General features: G+C 43.2%; 1 protein-coding gene across 3 annotated transcripts in view; it reads left to right on the forward strand.

Moving 5' to 3' along the window:
* The window catches only part of LOC139162880 (zinc finger protein 721-like), a 154,659-nt gene that overhangs the window by 89,853 nt on the left and 49,065 nt on the right, over nt 1–15,741 (forward strand). Inside the window, exons 2-5 of one of the 3 annotated variants that reach the window (XM_070743771.1) lie at nt 332–375; nt 1,469–1,551; nt 8,102–8,234; nt 9,588–15,431. In XM_070743771.1, the coding sequence (XP_070599872.1) occupies nt 1,477–1,551; nt 8,102–8,234; nt 9,588–12,253 (2,874 nt within the window). In that variant the 5' untranslated portion in view covers nt 332–375; nt 1,469–1,476 and the 3' untranslated portion in view covers nt 12,254–15,431. Of the gene's footprint in view, nt 1–296; nt 376–1,468; nt 1,552–8,101; nt 8,235–9,587; nt 15,432–15,741 lie in introns of those variants that run through there. The other 2 variants (XM_070743772.1, XM_070743770.1) reach the window with 2 other exon arrangements.

Below are 15,741 nucleotides of genomic sequence, written 5' to 3' on the forward strand. Positions count from 1 at the left end.
GGCCACTTGAAGGTCTCTGCATTCGCTGGCTGGGGAATTCTGGGAGTTGAAGTCCAAATCTCTTCAAGTGCCCAAGGTTGGGAAACACTGATTTAGAGAACCTCCTTGACGCAATTGTTCTTGGGTCCTTCCAAAGAGTCTCTCACTTGGAGCGATTCTCCCATTGGGTCTCATCCATCACCACTGATGGACACAAGGGATTTGTGGGCAGAAAATACAACCCGCACCCTCTTTTCCCCTGTCCTCTTAACTGCTCTTCTTTGCTTAAATTTTGGATTCTGAGATGGTTCCTGGAATGGGGAGCAAATCTTTCTCCTGATCTGTCTTTCAGCAGGATCCCTGTGGATAAAACTCAAGATCAGGACACCTTACTAGGTAAGGGAAGGCTCTTCCACCGGATTGGGGGTTTTCTGGAAAGTTATCCTTCATTCTCTGCGTTGTCTTCTCATGTTTTAGTTGTTGGCTTTAGTAGAAGGTGAACCATTACGAGAAGAAAGAACTTCATAGAAACATAGAAGTCTGACGGCAGAAAAAGACCTCATGGTCCATCTAGTCTGCCCTTATACTATTTTCTGTATTTTATCTTAGGATGGATATATGTTTATCCCAGGCATGTTTAAATTCAGTTACTGTGGATTTATCTACCACGTCTGCTGGGAGTTTGTTCCAAGGATATACTACTCTTTCAGTAAAATAATATTTTCTCATGTTGCTTTTGATCTTTCCCCCAACTAACTTCAGATTGTGTCCCCTTGTTCTTGTGTCCACTTTCCTATTAAAAACCCTTCCCTCCTGAACCTTATTTAACCCTTTAACATTTAAATGTTTCGATCATGTCCCCCCTTTTCCTTCTGTCCTCCAGACTATACAGATTGAGTTCATGAAGTCTTTCCTGATACGTTTTATGCTTAAGACCTTCCACCATTCTTGTAGCCTCCTTTTCAAGCTAGAAGACAAAGGAATTCCTGCCTATTGTTTGCCTTTCCCGGCTCCTGTAGGGGCCCCTTGAGTTGCATTCTGGTTCTTCCTCCATCATGGGAGATCTCTCTTTGTTTTTGGCCTTCCTTAAGAGATGGTCTTGAGCAAATTCCTACATAGATAATTGCTGGCCCGTTTCCAAAACCTCTTGTCCTTGCAGGCATTGGTACAATTTCACTATTTTCTCTGGTTTCAAACTGGGAGAATTTGCACTGTTTGAGCAAATGCTTTGGTTGCCCAAGAGTATAAACTTCTATAGATTGTTCCAAAAGATGTGGAGAACCATCTAAATGAGATTTGTTTTTCAGGAGTTTGGCCTTCTCCTTTCATTCATGGCTCTCATGATGGAACCTATGAAAAGCAGAAATTAGGAGAAGCAAAAATGGAGGTTCCCTGGGTAGGAGAGGAAGGAATCTTACGTTGTGCGTTCAAGCTAGTAAAGATGAAGTTGAACCTTTTCCTGTTTCCATCCTGTCTCTCTCTTTTCCAGTAGACAAAATGGAGTCACCGTTGATCACTGAATCATCTCCTTCTATTGGTGGAGCTGAAAACACCGTTGAATTCCTGACTCAGGTAAGAAGGAAAAGATTAGTAGCTTATATGGAGGAGCAGTAGCAGACCTCTAGATTCCTTTGGGGACTCAACATATGATTCTGCTATTCCTGAGCAAAGCACAAAAGGAAAATATAAATTTAAATTTACGATCAATCAAACTAGGTCCTCCTCTCAACAAAGATTTGGGAGATCTATGGAATTCCTTAGTGGTTGTATAATTCTGGTTTCAAAAGATGCCACATGGCAGGTTCATGATGCCCGTCCCAAGTAAAAGTAGAAAGGAGATGAATAGTTAGGCTAAACCTCCTTTATTTTAAGTGTAATCTTGTTTTCCTAATGTTGTAGAAAGGGATAAAAGTCTGCGGAGAGGGGCGGCATACAAATCCAATAAATAAAATAAATAAATAAAAACAGGAGAAGCAGAAATTGCTTTGTGTAAATTCCCAATAGAAAACGTTTTGGTTTTAAATTTGGCTTTTTTCCCACCATTTTTCCTAACCATGTTTGTATGTTAATCCAATTTTTTTTTGCTTCTGTACAAGTCTACCTTATATGATAATCTCACGAATCCCAGCGACCGATAAGGTCCCACAGAGTTGGCCTTCTCCGGGTCCCATCGACTAAACAATGTCGTTTGGCAGGCCCCAGGGGAAGAGCCTTCTCTGTGGCGGCCCCGGCCCTCTGGAACCAACTCCCCCCGGAGATTAGAACTGCCCCCACCCTCCCTGTTTTTCGTAAACTACTCAAGACTCACTTATACCGCCAGGCATGGGGGAGTTGAGATATTCCTTCCCCCTAGGCCATTACAAATTATACATGGTATGTTTGTGTGTATGTTTGGTTTTATAATAAGGGTTTTTAGTTGGGTTTTTTATTATTGGATTGTTACATGTTGTTTTATCATTGTTGTTAGCCGCTCTGAGTCTACGGAGAGGGGCGGCATACAAATCCAATACATTAATATTATTATTTTTATTTATTTATTTATTTATTTTTTAGAACCTGGTATTTGCTCACATTTCCAACATTTTACTGATTTATCTTTAAACATTTTTGATAATTTTTCTGATGACATATGCCACCTATATGCTGTTGCCATGGTTTAGTTTATAGTTTCTTCCCCACATTTATTTATTTATTTATTAGATTTGTATGCCGCCCCTCTCCGTTGACTCCGTTGCCATTTATCCAATTCTATGGTTTATCCAAAGTTCCTGATTCAAATTATAATTATTTATTTTACCATTTCTTCCTCTAATTCAGTATGTAACAAATCATTGTGTAATTTGGAGCATACTTCATAATCCCGCATATTTAAAATGATTTGCATATTATCTCTTATATGTCTTAGGTAGGAAGCCACTTTGGTATGAATGAATGAATGAATGAATTCAATAATCTTTTTAACCATCCTGTCATGATCGAAGCAAAAAATCTTATAATCCACATTCAATAAAGAAATTGGTCTGTAATTTCTTATTTGTTGTAAATCAGAGTCTTCTTTAGGTATAAAAGTTAAATATTTATTTATTTATTAGATTTGTATGCCGCCCCTCTCCACAGACTCGGGGCGGCTCACAACAACAATAAAACAATGTACAACAAATCTAATAATTTAAAATCACTAAAAAACCCTTATTAGAAGCAAACATACACACAAACATAGCATGCATAAGCTGAATAGGCCTGGAGGAGGTGTCTCAATTTCCCCAAGCCTGACGGCAGAGGTGGGTTTTGAGGAGTTCATGAAAGGCAAGGAGGGTGGGGGCAATTCTAATCTCCGGGAGGGGGAGCTGGTTCCAGCGGGTTGGGGCCATCACAGAGAAGGCTCTTCCCCTGGGTCCTGCCAAACAACATTGTTTAGTCGACGGGACCCGGAGAAGGCCAACTCTGCTTCTATCCATGAATCTGGGATTTTGGCCTTCAGTCACAAGTCATTAAATACTTCTCTAACAGCTTCACTTAATGAATCTTGTACTATTTTGTAAAAATCTGCTGGTAATGCATCGGGCCCCGGTGCTTTCCTTTCCTTCTGTGTTTTAAAAATCCCTTCTCTTAATTCCATCATTGATATCCTTTCCTCCAAATTCTTTTTGACATTTTCTGGAATTTTTGGTATCTTTGCATCCTCCAGATAATATCTCATTTCCTCTTCCTATTTTATTTTTCTTATTTGTATAACTGTTCGTGGTAATTTTCTATTACTTTCTGTTTTTCATTGTTTTTGTAGTGTAAATTTCCTTTCTTTTCTCTCTCTCTCTCTCTCTTAATTTTACAAACCAACTAACATTCTGGCTTATTTGCATTTTCAACAAATTTTTCTTTTGCCTGTTTTATTTTCTGGGCAATTTCTTCATTTTCAATAATATTTATGTTTCTAATAATGGTTTCTAATAATAATATCTAATAATAACTTTAAAATAACTTATTTTTAAGTGTTTTAAGTGTTTCCAAACTTTTGTATTACTCTTCCATCTCTTTTTGTTTTTGACTCATTTGTTGTTCTGTTTTCCCATATATGCCATTACTAGTCCTCTAGTACAATGTTTCCCATCCTTTTTTGAGCCACCGCACATTATTCACATTTACAAATTCCTGGGAAACATTGAGCGGGGGGGGGGGGAGCTAAAAAAAAGTTTGGACAAAAAAAATATCCCTCTTCCCCCCTTTCGCTCTATTTCTCTTTCTGTCCCTCTTTCTCTCTCTCTCTCCCTTCTTTCTTTCCCTGTCTCCATCCCTCTTTGTTTCGCCCTTCCTTCCTCTCTTTTTTCCTCCCCTTCTCTCTCCCTCCTTCCCTCCCTCTATGTCTTTCCCTCACCCCCCTTCCCCCTCTCTCTCTTGCTTTCTCTCTCTCTCTTGCTGTCTTTCTCTCTTTCTCCTCCCTCTCTCTTTCTCTCTCTCTCTTTTTTGCTTTCTCTCTCTTTTTCTCTCTCCCTCTCTTGCTATCTCTTTCTCTCTCTCTTGCTATCTCTCTTGCTATCTCTCTCTCTCTTTTGCTTTCTCTCTCCCCTCTCTCTCCCTTTCTTGCTTTCTCTCTCTTACTATATCTCTCTCTCTCTCTTTTGCTTTCTTTCTCTCGCTCTCTCTCTCTCCCTCTCTTGCTATCTCTTTCTCTCCCCCCTCTCTCCCTCTCTCTTTCTCTCTCTCTCTTGCTATCACTCTCTTTCTTTCTCTCTCTTTCTCGTACACCATGCCGCAGCAGTGGCCTTGGACAGTAGCCGTGGGGCGGCGGCATGGTGGTCAGCTGTGAGGCGGAGCTCCGGAACGGAGGCATCGACGGTGGCAGCTGGACGTGTTGCTAGACCCCGTACATGCTGGCGTTGCGCTGGGCATGGACGTGGGGCTGGAGCCTCCGGCCCACCCAGCAGGCAAGTGCCAGCCATGCAATTCCAGCCACCGCCATCGGTGCCTCTGTTCCGGAGCTCCGCCTCACAGCTGACCACCCTGCCGCCGCCCCACGGCTACAGCAATAAGGCCAGCCACCGGCGGTCAGTGCCTCCATTCCGGAGCTCCGCCTCACAGCTGACCACCCTGCCGCCGCCCCATGGCTACTGCTGCTGCCGTCGCCCTCCTGCTGTGCACCGCCCTGCCGCCGCCCTCCCACCAGGCCCCAAAGCTCACCTGCTGCCGCTGCCAGGGAAGTTCCAGCCCGGCGGGGTGCTGCAGCTGCCAGAAAAATTGGAAGGCGCAAAGAAGGAAGCTCAGCTTCGGATCTCACAACTTTTTGCTCTTCGCACTCTCAGCAAAAAGTTGCGAGACCAGAAGCTGAGCTTCTTTCTTCGCAGCACACCTGACCATGTCTCGCGGCACACTGGTTGGGAAACACTGCTCTGGTATATGCTTTATATATGCTAGTATCCCACAAATTTTGTAAAGAAGTACTTATTTTCTTTTTGAAAAGAAATTCAGTTCATTTTCCATATAGAAACATAGAAGACTGACAGCAGAAAAAGACCTCCTGGTCCATCTAGTCTGCCTTTATACTATTTCCTGTATTTTATCTTAGGATGGATATATGTTTATCCCAGGCATGTTTAAATTCAGTTACTGTGGATTTATCTACCACGTCTGCTGGAAGTTTGTTCCAAGGATCTACTACTCTTTCAGTGAAATAATATTTCCTCACGTTGCTTTTGATCTTTCCCCCAACTAACTTCAGATTGTGTCCTCCTGTTCTTGTGTTCACTTTCCTATTTAAACTACAGTATATTTGAAAGTTTTATTCATTTACTACTCTCTGATTCAATGTCCCTCTTGATCTCTTTCTTTGTTTTGGAAATGACAAATCTTGATCTCTTTCTTTGTCATTTCCATTTCATTATAATTGGGTTGTGGTCTGCCCATATACTTGGTTCAATTTTAATTATCTCTATCTTAGTCAATAATTCTAATGACATCCATATCATATCTATTCTTGACCATGACAAATACCTATTCGAATAGAACATATATTGTCTTTCTTTCATATTCCTCTGCCTCCCTGCATCTTGTAATGTTAGTTCATCCATCATTGTAAAAAATGTTTTGGGAAGAATTTCTGTTCCTTATTTACATTGGTTGATCTACAATTGCATTAAAATCTCCTGTTCATATATCTTCATCTTCATATTTGATTATTTTTTTAATGTAAGTTTCTATAAAATTTTTCTTGATTATCATTTTTGAGCAGTACTTTCTTCCTGATTGAATGGATTTGTGCGTATTTTAATTGGTTTTCTGGTTTTTAGATTTAATTCTTAACTTTAATTAATTGGATTTTGATGTACATTGTCTTTTTTATATGTTGTAAGCTGCCCCAAGTCCTCGGAGAGGGGCGGCATATAAATCCAATTAATAAATAAAATAAATGAAGCTTGGCTTCTAAAACTACTTGCAGGCTGTTGCTGTTATCTGAGGATCTTGAGGGATGATTCTGGGTCTTTCCTTAACCTCAGAAAGTCAAGCAGACAAACGGAAGCTGCCTTCTTCTGTTGTTAAGTTGGAAAAATAACAGTCCAGAGGGAGAGTATTCTCTGGATGTGTCATCTGCTGGCCATGTCCCCCCTCTTTTTCCTTTTTTCTCCCTTTGTATTTTATACCTTTATAAACTAATAAAAAGTTAAATTGAAATATTAATGAGAGTGAGCAAATCTGACTCTTTAAAAGAATCACAAAGACCATTTGGTTAGTATGTGAGACAGAAATCCCACATAGAACCGCTTATAAACATGAAATGTTGGGGCTACTGGTAAGTGGCATGTCTAAGGCAGTGTTTACCAACCTTTTTTGAGCCGCGGCATATTATTCACATTTTCAAAATCCTGGGGAACATGGGGGGGGGGGGGGGGGCGGGAAGTTTGGACAAAAAAATCTCTCTTCCTCCTTTTCATTCTATTTCTCTCTCCCTCCCTCGTTCTCTCCCTTTCTCTCTCTCTCCATCTCTCTTTCTTTCTCTCTTCCTACCTTCCTCTTTCTTTTGCTCTCTTTCTCCCTCCCTCCTCTTGTCTCTCTCTTTCTTTTTCTTTCTCTCATTCTGTCTCTCTTGCTATCTCTTTCTCTCTTCCTTCCTTCCTCTCTTTTGCTCTCTTTCTCTCTCCCTCCATCCCCCCTCTTGCTGTCGCTCTCTTTCTTTCTCTTTCTCTCTCTCTCATTCTGTCTCTCTTGCTATCTCTTTCTCTCTTCCTTCCTTCCTCTCTCTTTTGCTCTCTTTTTCTCTCCCTCCTTCCCCCCCTTTTGCTGTCTTTCTTTCTTTCTCTCTCTCTCTTTCTCTCTCTTCCTTTCTTCTCTGCGGAGGCCGGCAAAGTTTTTTCTTATTTTAAATGTTCCGGGTGGGCTGGCAGGGGGATGGGGAGCACTCGCCGCCATTGCAACCACCGCTACGGGAGGAGCTGGAGAAAGGGGAAGATTGGGTGCATGGGCGGGCGTCAGCAGCGAGAGGGCCGGAGGCACTGGGGGGTGGGGGCGGCCGCGGCACCGGCCTCCACACTTTCGTCGCTCCCCACCCCAAACTCCAACGCCCAGCTCCTTGCGCGGCCCTGGAAAAGGGTGCTACGTTGCCGGCTATTACCTATTGCCGCCAGGGAATCTCCAGCTGGGCAGGGCGCTGCCGGTGCCTCTGACCTGGAGCTCCCGCTCGCAACCGCCGCCACGGCTACTGTCCAATGCCGCTGCTGCCAGCGCTCTCCTGCTGGGCCCCAAAGGCACGAAAAAGGGGGTGGGAAGAATGAAGCTCAGCTTCCGATCTCGGAAGCTGAGCTTCGCGGCACACTGGTTGAAAAACACTGGTCTAAGGCATGCCACTTGATCAAGGCAGGTTGATGAATCAAGTATTTTTACTTTGGCTTTTTGTCTGAAAGATGCTGGACAGAACTGGACATTCTAGTTGTTGAACAAACTTCTTAGAGAAGAAGAGAAATGTCTTTTTAAAAAACCCAGAAATTCCAGTTGCCTTTTGAAAAGCCCCTTTGGGACAATCATGACGATGGATGACTGAGAATCTCCATAGACATTTGCAATTTTAGGATTTGCAGATTGAAGGAGATCTTGCAGATGCTATTGATTCTGCTCACAGGGATTCTTCCTTCTTTAGGGTTCCTTTCCGGTGCCGTTTGGGGAGGTGGCCATCCATTTCAACAGTGACGAGTGGTTGCTGCTTGATCCCAGCCAGAAAGCCCTGTATGAAGAAGTCATGTTGGAAACATCTGAGATGGTGGCCTCCTTAGGTAAGCGTTCTTCTATACGTAACTTGTTAAAAATGATTTCATCTTTTCTTTTTAACTCTTATATTAATTACAGCCCCCCTTCATGGTCTTCTTAGTTAGCAGAGTTTTGTTTAGAAGAAAGAGGTCACTGTGGTGACCCATCAAGAGTTGACATTAAGTCTTGTGGTTATCCTTGGAAACTTGGTCGTTACTGCAAAGTTATTGTGAAGATGTTCAGGGAGAGGATGTTTTTGCTATTGTCCGACTCAGCAACAAACTTTGCCTTGTTTTTATTGCAATGGCATATGTTGTCTTATTAAATACAAGTTGGGTACATAGTTGAGACAATTTCAGAGAGGGTCCGCAACTTGGCCGTCCTTGATCCAAGCTAACATTAGAGCACCATCTTTCGGGTGTGGCGAGGAAGGCGTTTGCCCAGGTTCGCCTGGTGCACCAGTTGCGCCCCTATTTGGATAGGGAGTCATTGCTCACAGTCACTCATGCCCTCATCATCTCGAGGTTCAACTACTGCAACGCTCTCTACATGGGGCTACCTTTGAAGAGTGTTCGGAAACTTCAGATCATGCAGAATGCAGTCGCGAGAGCAATCATGGGCTTTCCCAGATATTTGCCCATGTCTCATCAACACTCCGTGGCTTGCACTGGCTGCCAATCAGTTTCCGGTCTCAATTCAAAGTGTTGGTTATGACCTATAAAGCCCTACAGGGCATTGGACCGGAATACCTCCGAGACCGCCTTCTGCCGCACGAACACCAGCAACCGATTAGGTCCCACAGAGTTGGCCTTCTCCGGGTCCCGTTGACTAAACAATGTCGTTTGGCAGGACCCAGGGGAAGAGCCTTCTCTGTGGCAGCCCTGGCCTTCTGGAACCAACTCCCCCCCCCAAGAGATTAGAACTGCCCTGACCCTCCTTGCCTTTCGTAAACGTTTGAAAACTCATCTATGTCGCCAGGCATGGGGAAATAGCTATTATAATTTATGTATGGTTTGTTTCAGTTGCATGACTATTTTTATAGGGGGGGGGGGGGGTTAATTGTTTTTTTTAACTATTGGATTTGTATATTGTGAGCCACTCCCGAGTCCTCGGAGAGGGGCGGCATACAAATCTAATAAATTATTATTATTATTATTATTCTATGCCACATCTAGAGGTCAAGACATGTTTTTGCTTTAAAATTTTAACTGCCAAGAATGAGGGTTAGATGAGCAGCCACTAGCTAGTAACTAATATCCATGCTGTCATTTCCCTTGTTCCTCCACAGATGCCCAGTAGTAGATAAATCTATGCATAGGAACACCAAAGTGGAGGTTGTAGATTATTCTAATTCTAAATTGTTTTTCTCCCCCTGCAAGCATCTGATATGCAGAAGAAAGAAATCGGCCAACAGCCAAATTTCATGCCATTACAAATAATCACAACTGAAATTCCTGAGGATCCATCTACAGACAAGAGGGGAAAGAGGAAACCTGAAAAGAAGCATAATTGGAGAGAAAAATCTATTCCTGAATGTGTGGAAATGGATCGTTTCCTGACCCAACGTCATTCCAAAGAAAATACGGGGAAATATCAATATAGAAAAAGATTCAAAGCAAATCCCAAAGTTAGTAACCGTTGCAAACCTGGAAAAAGCTCCAGCCGTTATGATCTTCGTTCACATAAAATGAACCAGGCAAGGGAGAAGCCCTATAACAGTGTGAACTGTGAAAAAAGCATTGTGAGAAAAGGTCATTTAACGTCTGATCAAAAGATCCATAAGTATGTGGATTGTGGGAAAAGGTTCAGCCTGGAGAGTTCCCTTACTTCCCATAAAAGGATATATTCTGCAGAAAAACCCTTTCAATGCCCAGAATGTGGGAAGAGCTTCTCAACTAGTAGTTATCTGATATGCCACAAAAGGATCCATTCAGGGGAAAAACCTTATAAATGTGTGGATTGTGGCAAAAGGTTCCGTATGAAGTGTTTCCTTATTTCCCATAAGAGGACACACACTGGAGAAAAACCCTTTAAGTGCATAGAATGTGGGAAGAGCTTCTCAACTAGTAGCTCCCTCTGTTGCCACAAAAGGATCCATTCAGGGGAAAAACCTTATAAATGTGAGGATTGTGGACAAAGGTTCACTGTGAAGAGTTCCCTTACGGTCCATAAAGCAGTACATACAGAAGACAAGCCCTTTAAATGCACGGAGTGTGGGAAGAGCTTCAAGGGAAAGCATTGTCTTAATATTCATAAAGTGATCCACACAGGAGAAAAACCCTATGAATGCACAGAATGTGGGAAGAGCTTCAAGGGAAAGCGTTGTCTTAATATTCATAAACAGATCCACACAGGAGAAAAACCCTATAAATGCCTAGACTGTGGGAAGAGCTTCAGCCAAAGCAGTACTCTTCTTTACCATAAACGGATCCACACAGGAGAAAAACCCTATCAATGCACAGAGTGTGGGAAGAGCTTCAGTTTCAAGAGTGGTCTTACTTCTCATAAATGGATCCACACAGGAGAGAAACCCTATACCTGTCTGGAGTGTGGAAAGAGCTTCAGTATCAAAACTTTTCTTGCTTCTCACGAGAGGATCCACAGAGGAGAGAAACCCTATAAATGCACGGAGTGTGGAAATAGCTATACAAGTAGCAGTTACCTGATCCTCCATAAAAAGGTCCACACCGGAGAGAGACCCTATACCTGTCTGGAGTGTGGAAAGAGCTTCACTTGCAAGAGTTCTCTTAGTTGTCATGAGCGGATCCACACAGGAGAAAAACCCTATAAATGCCTGGACTGTGGGAAGGGATTCAGGCAAAATGGAGCCCTTGCTTCTCATAAACTGATCCACACAGGAGAAAAACCCTATAAATGCCTGGAGTGTGGAAAGAGCTATAAAACGAGCAGTAGCCTGGACCGCCATAAACAGGTCCACACTGGAGAGAAACCCTATACATGCCTGGAGTGTGGAAGAAGCTATACTATGAAGACTTGCCTTGCTTCTCACGAGCAAATCCACAGAGGAGAGAAACCCTATAAATGTATGGAGTGTGGGAAGAGCTTCCACCGAAGCAGTGAACTTAATTCTCATAACAGGAAACATACAGGAGAAAAACCTTACAAGTGCACAGAGTGTGGAAAGACTTTCACTGCCAATACGTCTTTGACTTCCCATAAAAGTATCCACACAGGAGAGAGACCCTATCAATGCCTGGAATGTGGGAAGAGCTTCACTTACAAGACTTCTCTTGCTTCTCACGAGAGGATCCACACAGGAGAGAGACCCTATAAATGCCTAGACTGTGGGAAGGGCTTCAGGCGCAGGAGTGGTCTTCGTTCCCATAAACAGATCCATACAGGAGAAAAACCCTATAAATGCCTAGATTGTGGGAAGAGCTTCACTTACAAGACTTCTCTTGCTTCTCACGAGAGGATCCACACAGGAGAAAAACCCTATAAATGCCTAGACTGTGGGAAGGGCTTCAGGCACAGGAATGCTCTTTGTTCCCATAAAAGAATCCACACAGGAGAAAAACCCTATGAATGCACAGACTGTGGGAAGGTCTTCAGCCAAAGAGGAGGCCTTGTTTCCCATAAACGGATCCACACAGGAGAAAAACCCTATGAATGCCTAGATTGTGGGAAGAGCTTTTCTGTGCAGAGTTCACTTACTTCTCATAAACGGATCCACACAGGAGAAAGACCCTATGAATGCACAGAGTGTGGAAAGAGCTTTTGTGACAAGAGTTCTCTTACTGTTCATAAAAGGATCCACACAGGAGAAAAACCCTATAAATGCACAGAGTGTGGAAAGAGCTTTTATGTCAAGCGTTCCCTTACTTCTCATAAACGGATCCACACAGGAGAAAAACCCTATAAATGCACAGAGTGTGGAAAGAGCTTTTGTGCCAAGCGTTCCCTTACTTCTCATAAACATATCCACACAGGAGAAAAACCCTATAAATGCCTAGATTGTGGGAAGAGCTTCAGATTTAACAATAACCTTCTTTCCCATAAAAGGACCCACACCAGAGGCAAATAGAAATGTACAGAATGTGAAAGGCTTTTTTGTGAAGAAAGAATCCACCATGGGCAGAAAAACATAGAAACATAGAAGTCTGACGACAGAGAAAGACCTCCTGGTCCATCTAGTCTGCCCTTTTACTACTTTCTGTATTTTATCTTAGGATGGATATATGTTTATCCCAGGCATGTTTAAATTCAGTTACTGTGGATTTATCTACCACGTCTGCTAGAGGTTTGTTCCAAGCATCTACTACTCTTTCAGTCAAATAATATTTTCTCATGTTGCTTTTGATCTTTCCCCCAACTAACTTCAGATTGTGTCCCCTTGTTCTTGTGTTCACTTTCCTATTAAAAACACTTCCCTCCTGGACCTTATTTAACCCTTTAACATATTTAAATGTTCCGATCATGTCCCCCCCTTTCCTTTTGTCCTCCGGACTATACAGACTGAGTTCAAGAAGTCTTTCCTGATAAGTTTTATGCTTAAGACCGTCCACCATTCTTGTAGCCCGTCTTTGGACCCGTTCAATTTTGTCAATATCTTTTCGTAGGCGAGGTCTCCAGAACTGGACACAGTATTCCAAATGTGGTCTCACCAGAACTCTATATAGCGGGATCATAATCTCCCTCTTCCTGCTTGTTATACCTCTCGCTATGCAGCCAAGCATCCTACTTGCTTTCCCTACCGCCTGACTGCACTGTGTATACTTAACTCAAGATGTGCAACAATGAAAGAAGATGAGTATAAAAGATTAATACAACAAAATAAATTGGACGGAGGACTGGAAAAACCTTGCAACTGTCAATGTGAGTAAGAACAGGAACCATAAAAATAAATATCCTGCCAAAGTTACTTTTTTGTCCCAAACCATCCCTACAAAATTAGAGGGAAAACACACTGTTTAGTAAGCAGTTATGTATGTTAAAGAACAATTGTTGTGAGTGGGTCCATGACTGGGTCTGTTAGTGACAGATTCTGGGGAGCGTGAATCCGGCCCGTCTTGGTACCCTAGGCCAGCATTCTTGCCTGCTCAATCAGAGAGTTAGAGCGAGGGTGAGCTGGAAACAGGGGAACCTTCAAAGACTGTAGAAACCCCAATGATGGCAACGTTTGACTTGGGGATGTGGACGTGGAGGATCATGTGCTGTTTGGTTTTTAATTATGATAGGGTTTTTAGTTTTTTAATGTTAGATTTGTGCCATTATAATATTGTTTTTATCATTGTTGTGAGCCGCCCCGAGTCTTCGGAGAGGGGCGGCATACAAATCTAATAAATTATTATTATTATTATTATCAAGAGCCCCTATTAGATGGTCATGTCAGAAGGTTTAGAAGCAGGCGGGAATAGTTTTATGGGAAAGTAGTCCATGGGAAAAAGTCTAGTCACTCATAGCTCTAGGAAAAAAGTTGTAACAAAACAAAAATATAAAAAATATTTTTTTAAAATTATCCATATTCTGACTGCGGCTAGGATAGTACTGTATATGCACAAAATTGGAAGGGAGAAGACATCCCAAGGAAGATGAAGTAATAAGAAAAATTATAGAATGTGTCGAAATGGACATGATAAGGCGGTTAAATTATCAAAATTAATAATACAATAATACAGATTTTTATAATACAGTAATACCTTGTCTTACGAACTTAATTGGTTCCGGGACGAGGTTCGTAAGGTGAAAAGTTCGTAAGATGAAACAATGTTTCCCATAGGAATCAGTGGAAAAGCCAATAATGTGTGCAAGCCCATTAGGAGAATCCAAACTATTAAGGCTTAAAAAAAAACGGCGGCCAGACAAAGCTGAGGGGAACACCTTTCTTCTCCCTTGAGCTCCATGAGCCTTTCCTTCCCGTTTTTGCCCACCTCTCATCTCCCCCACACCTTTCTCCTCCCTTGAGCTCCATGAGCCTTTCCCTCCCGTTTTTGCCCACCTCTCTCATCTCCCCCACACCTTTCTCCTCCCTTGAGCTCCATGAGTCTTCCCGTTTTTGCCCACCTCTCTCATCTCCCCCACACCTTTCTTCTCCCTTGAGCTCCATGAGCCTTTCCCTCCCGTCTCTCTCCTCATCTCCCCCACACCTTTCTCCTCCCTTGAGCTCCATGAGCCTTTCCCTCCCGTTTTTGCCCACTTCTCTCTCCTCATCTCCCCCACACCTTTCTCCGCGTTTGAGCTCCATGAGTCTTTTCTTCCCGTTTTTGTCCACCCCACTCTGCTCATCTCCGCCACACCTTTCTCTTCCCTTGTGCTCCATGAGCCTTTCCCTCCCGTTTTTGCCCACCTCTCTCTCCTCATCTCCCCCACACCTTTCTCCTCCCTTGAGCTCCATGAGTCTTTTCTTCCAGTTTTTGTCCGCTCCAGTCTGCTCATCTCCCCCACAGCTTTCTCCTCCGTGGGATTTCCCTACAGCAGGGGTCCCCAACCACCGGGCCACGGACCAGTACCGGGCCGCGGGGCATGTTGCACCGGTCCGTGGAGTCAGCAGCTGCCAGTCCTCCTGCCGCCGCCCCCCTCCCTCCAGTGCTTCATCTCCCGCTGGGAAAGAGGCCTCGGGAGGCAGGTTCTGCCGGCCACAGGGCGATGGACAGGACAGAGGGGCGGGAAGGACCAGGAGGCTCAGGCCTCTTTTGGCTTCTGCCGTGGCACGCCTTTGCGTTTTTGGCTGGGGGGGGCAGGAGGGCCGGCCTGACCCCCTCCCTCCAGCACTTCACCTGCCGCCGGGCAAGAGGGTTTGGGAGGCAGGTTCTGCCGGCCACAGGGCGATGGCGGGAAAGAGGGGCGGGAAGGACCAGCACCCCCATGCTTAATCCCGCCCCCAACCACACCCCTTTCCGCCCCCACCGGGCCATAGAAAAATTGCCTTGCTGAAACTGGTCCCTGGTGGAAAAAACGTTGGGGACCACTGCCCTACAGGATTGCAAAAATGCGGAAGTCAGGAGGTGGGGTTTCCCATGGAGGGGAGCCTCAGGGGATCCCAGGAACGCAAAAACCTGCTTGCAACGAAAGTCCGGGGAATCTCAGTGGCGGCTTGGCAGGTTCGTAAGGTGAAAAAAGTTCGTAAGAAGAGACAAAAAAAATTCCGAACCCTCGGTTCGTATCTCAAAAAGTCCATATGATGAGGGGTTCGTATCATGAGGTACCACTGTATATGGAATAAAGCTTATACATGGTTAAATAAAATTTAAAAAAATAAAAAATCCAGATGACCTGAAAGTATGTAAATATATTAGAATAGTTTATTTTTCCTATTTTTACTTTTTTATTCTTTCTTTCAAAAAATTCAAGATATTAATGGTTAATTTACAAAAATACAAAACTTTATTTAAATAATTAAGTTGATTTTATAAATTAATAGTATATTCTTTTTCTGTATTAGAATGACTTCTAAAATAAGCTGGGTAATTGTAACCCCAAATATATGTTACATGTATGTACGTCTAGTTTGTCTGTTTTTACAAAAATTAATAAAGATATTTTTTTTAAAAAAAGAAACTCCAATGATGGCAA

Source organism: Erythrolamprus reginae, chromosome 2 (assembly GCF_031021105.1).
Source record: "Erythrolamprus reginae isolate rEryReg1 chromosome 2, rEryReg1.hap1, whole genome shotgun sequence".
In the NCBI taxonomy this organism is placed as follows: Eukaryota; Metazoa; Chordata; class Lepidosauria; order Squamata; family Dipsadidae; genus Erythrolamprus; species Erythrolamprus reginae.